General features: G+C 44.6%; 1 protein-coding gene across 1 annotated transcript; it reads left to right on the top strand.

Annotated features, from left to right (window-relative positions):
- Nucleotides 1-1,490: 1,490 nt before the first annotated feature.
- Nucleotides 1,491-4,883, top strand: LOC146676619 (neuroligin-4, X-linked-like). The gene is made up of 4 exons (XM_085401225.1): nucleotides 1,491-1,529; nucleotides 3,228-3,398; nucleotides 3,697-3,755; nucleotides 4,061-4,883. Exons 1-4 carry the CDS (start codon nucleotides 1,491-1,493, stop codon nucleotides 4,881-4,883), a joined length of 1,092 nt encoding a protein of 363 aa, XP_085257351.1.
- The last annotated feature ends 947 nt before the right edge of the window (nucleotides 4,884-5,830 follow it).

The raw sequence follows: 5,830 nt of genomic DNA, 5'->3' as shown, positions 1-5,830 counted from the left end.
AAGGATAAATTTAATTGGTTTATTATTTAGATAAGTTGAAAAAAGTTAAACAAGCAAGTAAATGAAGAAACAAGGCAGAGGAGAGAAAAGCCCAACAATCCCCTCTGAGCAAGCAGTTGGCGACAGTGGGGAGGAAAAACTGCCTTTAAACGGGCAGGAACCTCCGGCAGAACCAGGCTCAGGAGGGGACAGTCAACGGCCGGGACTGGTTGGGGGGGTTAACAGAGGTGGAGCAAGACGAGGCTACATCAGGTGAGGAAGCAGTAGCGTCTCTCCTCCGGAACAAGTGGAACCATTTTTTCTTTTTTTTCATGCACTTTTCCACGAGCGCTTTTTTCTCCAGGATGAGATTTCTCAGCTCATCGATGGTTTCTGCGTTTTGTTCTTCAAGTTTCTCACATCTTTGTTCCACCTCTTCCAATGTTGCTTGTTGTTCTTCAAGCTTGTCTTTGAGTTGTTTGGATGTTGCCTCCTGTATCAGCTTGTCCTTGTGCATGTCTGCATTTCTCTGTTGGACCTCTTTGTGCTTGTCTTCTAACTGCTCGTTTCTTTTCTGGATTTCTTGGAGCGTGAGCTGCAGGTCTTCATGTATTTTGTCTTCTTGTTGTTTTTGCGCCTGCATTTGAGTGTTTTCACACTTCAAGTTATTGAATTCCACCAAAATCCCCTTAACGAGCTCGGAGTTGTTTCTCGCTATCTGATCGATCCTTCTCTGCATCTGTGAGCAGCGTTTCTCCAGTTTGTCCTTTTCTTCTTCCACTTTAGTTGCTTTGTCCTCCAGCTGATTACAAAACTCTTGCAGTTTTAGATTTTTAGACTCAAAGTCCTGGACGATACGTTTTCCTTCTTTCAGTCTTTCCTGCTGTTGATCTTTCTGTTGAAGAAGGTCTTTATTTTGGCGCAGTGTTTCATCCAGGCTTTCTTTCAGCATGCGGTATTTTTCCTACATGCTCTTCAGTTCGTGCTGCATGTCTCGTTGCTTTTTGTCCTGCTCTTCCTTCTGTTGGAGGAATTCTTTCTTTTCTTCCACAGCTTCATGGAGCTGTCTTTGGAGGAGCCGATTTTTTCGGTCCATGTATTGGAGATCCCGTTGTATCTTATCAGTCATCGTTTTCTTGTCTTGGAGCTGGTTGGTCATTTCTTTTAGTTCTGCACTCTTTTGCCTGTTTTCTTTAATGAGGTGCACAATCTGCTCTCGGCTCTGAGCAAACTTGATTCCCCAGCCCTCATTAATAATTTTTATGTCCGGCTGGCGCTGTTGTCTTTCTTCCAGCTCTTTATTTTGGGCTTCCATTCGTCTACATTTGTCCTCCAGTTGAAGTTTGTCTTCTTCAATTTGTTGCATTTTTTTCTGGAGAAGGTAGTTTTCCTTCCTACTCTCCTCTAACGCCCTTTGGAAGGATGAGACGCCATTTGGGGAAATTGGCCGGCCACGCCAGGAAGGAGAGGCGGCGTAATCTTTTTGAATTGGTTGTTTTTTCCTTGGAAACATGTTGGAGTTTCTATACGATGACTTTGAAGAGCTTGTGGTGAACGTTTTGTAGGCTGCAAACACAGCTGCTGCTGAAACGAACTAAAACTTGCTGTTTCTCACCCCTACTTAAGGAAAAACATCAAAGGACTTAAGATTCTTAAGATCTATGACATCATCACTCCCTAAGCCAATGAGATTGTCACAAGACATTTTGGAATGGGGTATTTTTTTTTAAACTGTTTTCAAACTTAACTTAAAATTTCAGTGTTTCCTGGTTGTGGACTATTGGTTAGTCCAGCCGATTAAGAAATTAATTGTCACAAACATCCCTAATATTATATAACAGACGACAGAAAACACGAGTTTTTTTTCTACTCAATAGAGGTATAATAAAAGTTTTTTTTAATTATCCTACTTTTTATAAAAGAGAACATTTATTAAAGATTATGTATTTAATTAAAAAACTCTGTTCATCTAAAGCAGGGGTCAGCAACCTTTAAGACCCAAAGAGCCAAAGAGCCATAATTGGCCTATCTGGGGTTGAAAGGCTCGATAAATGCACGGCGTTTCGCCGGGTACACCGGCTTCCGCGAGTGTGACGCTTATTTTGAGCGATGAAAAAATAAGAAAATATAATTTTATTTGTATATTGCAAAATCACAATAATCTTCCAATTTAGAACTACAAGTTAAAAAAAGAACTAACATAAATAAAATACACTTCAGCTAATTTATTTTCACAAACCACGCGGAGCCGCACTATAAGGACTAAAGAGCCGCAGGTTGCCGACCCCTGATCTAAAGGGTTTAACAAAAAGGGGGAGCTTCCTGCTGGAAATTGAAATGTCCCCATGTCCCCACTGGGCGATCGTGGCTCAAGAGTTAGGAGTTCGCCTTGTAATCGAGCCCCGGCTTGGACAGTCTCGGTCGTTGTGTCCTTGGGCAAGACACTTCACCCGGCAAGACACTTCACCCGTTGCCTGCTGGTGGTGGTCAGAGGGCCTGGTGGCGCCCCAGGGTGGCTGTAGCTACATCACCAGTGTGTGAATGTGTGCGTGAATGGGTGGATGACTGAACGTGGGTGCTTAACTAGTTAAAAAAACAAACAAACATCTGTCTCTTATTTTTTATGTCACACAGGAAAGAAGCTTCAATGTCTGATGAGAAGACATTAATTTGTTGGTGTTTGTGGTGTTTGGTGCAGTTTTCTTGTTCTCTGGCTTGTTGTTTATTTACAGTGGAGATGAAGATCTCTAACAAGTTGATTTGTTCACATTTGCACATTTTTAAGAGGAATGTGTTTTTTGAGTTTGTACACTATATGCATGTAAGGCAACCGTTTCCTTTTTCTGTATTTTTGTGTGCTGCTCTTTTAACAAAAGGGAAACAAAAGACATTTAAATCGACCTCAGATGATTTGTTTAAACTTTTACAAGGTCTTACTGAGGTGATGCAAAGTGAAACATGCTTCTTTTTTGGTAATGTGCTGGAAAAGCTTGAAAATTGACCTTGAATGTGCTTAAAAAGTGCTTGAATTTGACCCTAAAAATGTGTATGAACCCTGCATATATTGCAGTATTTACAGTTTATAGTAGGAATTTCATGGCAACAGCTAATCTTTATTTTGTTTACTGGGAAATGAAATGCTGCCAATTCACAAAGCTGTGCTTCAGCTGCACTTCCTGTTGTAGACTTGTGATGCACACAGGCTCTGTTCCAGCACTCAGCATGTTCTTCCTTATTTGCTCCACCAGGGGGAGCTCCTAAACTATGACATCTTGATAGGAGTGAACCAGGGAGAGGGGCTGAAGTTTGTGGACGACAGTGAGGACAACGACGGCATCTCAGCTGCGGCGTTCGACTACACCATCTCCAACTTTGTTGACAACCTCTACGGCTACCCAGAGGGTGAGGACGCCACCTCTGTACACTGCCACTTTTTCAGTTATTCCATTTTACAGCCTCCTCTCACTTAACTGCATTTTGCAGCATCATCAGGTTTTGTCTCATTAGGAGCCGCGTTTGTTGATCTGTTAGTTTTTTTCTGTTTGCTGTATTCATTAAAATAAACGGATAATCGTCAAAATGACAAATGTGGACAATTATCAAAGCTTACATTACAATTCTGACAGCTTGAGTTCACATGAATTTTCAAAAGAATATAAAAAGCTGTGAAAGTGCTTTAAGCGTGCCACGGACCTGTTCCCGTGCAACTTCTCCAAGAACGATGTGATGCTGAGCGCTGTGGTCATGACTTACTGGACTAACTTCGCAAAGACTGGGTAGGCCTCATGTCACAGTAGTGTAAACTGTACACGTTACTGTATGTTCACTGACAGCCTTCTAGTCATCTTGAATACTTGAATCTAGGTTGCTAGTTTAATTCCCGTGTGGCTTTGAAGAATTGAACATACTGGTTCACCAAAAGCATCCAGATCCCAGAGCAGCCGGTTGGTCTTAGATAGTTTAAAGGTTGCACAGAGAATGGGCCTCCTGTCTGTATTCAGTGTATTGATGCCACATGTTACTTATAATGGAGACTGAATATAACTTTGAACTGAAACGTTTAACCTTTATGCTCCACCAGGGACCCCAACCTGCCCGTCCCTCAGGACACCAAGTTCATTCATACCAAGCCCAACCGCTTCGAGGAGGTCATCTGGACCAAGTTCAACTGGAAGGACAAGCAGTACCTTCACATCGGTTTGAAACCTCGTGTCAGAGACAACTACAGAGCTAACAAAGTGGCCTTTTGGCTGGAATTAGTCCCTCATCTTCACAGCCTGCACGACGTGCTCTTTCCCACCACTACGCGCTCCCCCGCAGGCCGTGACCCCGGCACCATGAGGCCCAGAAACAACGTTCCTCGAACCACTCGTCATCCTTACCCTACCTTCCCATCAGATCCTGAGCCCGAGGGCTCAGAGCGCCCGCCCCAGGACCTCTTTCCCAGACACACCCGCGACTACTCCACCGAACTGAGCGTGACAGTTGCAGTTGGAGCGTCGCTCTTCTTACTCAACATCCTGGCCTTCGCCGCCCTTTACTACAAGCGTGACAAGCAGCACGAGATGCGCCGGCACCGGCTGTCCCCTCAGCGGGGCGGCCCCGCCAACGACCTGGCTCACAGGCAGGAGGAGGAGATCATGTCCCTGCAGATGAAGGACTGGGAGCACGACGCTCACCACGACATGGAGCCCCTGCGACCCCACGACATCCTGCGGCCCGCCTGCCCTCCCGACTACACCCTGCGCCGCGCCCCCGACAACGTGCCGCTGATGACGCCATACACCATCACCGTGATCCCCAGCACCATCACCAGCATGCAGCCTCTTCACGCCTTCAACACATTCCCCTCCACCGGCCACAACAACACCCTGCCCCACCCCCACTCCACCACCAGGGTATAGTAGGGACAGGCCCGACACAGCGCCACCTAGGGACCAGGAACACTGGCTCTGCTTCCGCTCTGGAAGGGAGGCCTCTAGACGTGGGCCTTCGTTCTGTCCTCTTATTCTCTTCTTTCTCCAAAAGCAACTACACCTGCTGCGTCATGTGCTGTGAAACTTGGCAGCTCCCTCCACTGGTGGCATGTGGAGGTGCAACTGAAGTGTCCAGCAGCAGATGAGCAGTTTGGGGTGGGTGACTCAGATCTTTCAAAGATACTGTTTTCAAAGACGGTCTGCTGTTTCCAGGCTCAAGACCTCCAACATTTGTCAAAGGGACGAATGCTCTCTCGCTCCTCGCTGTTTTCTCTTTTTTACGTTGGCGTCATCTCTTTTTCCATCTCCTGTGTGTTATGTGCACATTATGCTTCTCTTTTCTACATCCGTGTTTTATTACTGCTCTCTTCCTCTCATTTGACACGCCTCCCTCCTGCTCTTCTCTAAAAATTCCCGATCTGCTGAGCAGTTTGGAGGCGGAAGGCGTACACTAAACATATAACTATGAAAACACTGATATCTTTCATTCGACCAGCATTTTTAGGTGCCAAGTAAGTACTGCTGTGTTTCATTTCTCATCGAGGGAGAAGAAAAACCAAAGAAAAATAGAGTTTCGCTATTTACCGTCAACTAACAGAGTTCTGTCATGTTCTCATGACAAAGTGCCAAACTGGCCTCAGTCGTGATTTTCTTTCTTCCATCTTCTCTCTTTTTGTTGTTTTGTTTGAAGCATTTGTTTAATTGTTGTTTTTTATTGTGTGGAAAGAATTTTTCTGAAAATATAGATATAGAGAAATGATATTATATATAGTTCTATATAAAATGTGTACAAAGGAGAAAGTATATAAAAGGGTTTTCTCAGTGGGGGATCTATGCATGAATTATTTTTAAAGACGCGGGGAAAAGGACACTGT

Source organism: Rhamphochromis longiceps, linkage group LG3, assembly GCF_057381845.1.
Source record: "Rhamphochromis longiceps isolate RC_006_pf linkage group LG3, R_longiceps_female_GT1.1, whole genome shotgun sequence".
Classification (NCBI taxonomy): domain Eukaryota; kingdom Metazoa; phylum Chordata; class Actinopteri; order Cichliformes; family Cichlidae; genus Rhamphochromis; species Rhamphochromis longiceps.
Note: the sequence above shows the minus strand (reverse complement) of the source record. Positions and strands in the feature narration are given on the sequence as shown.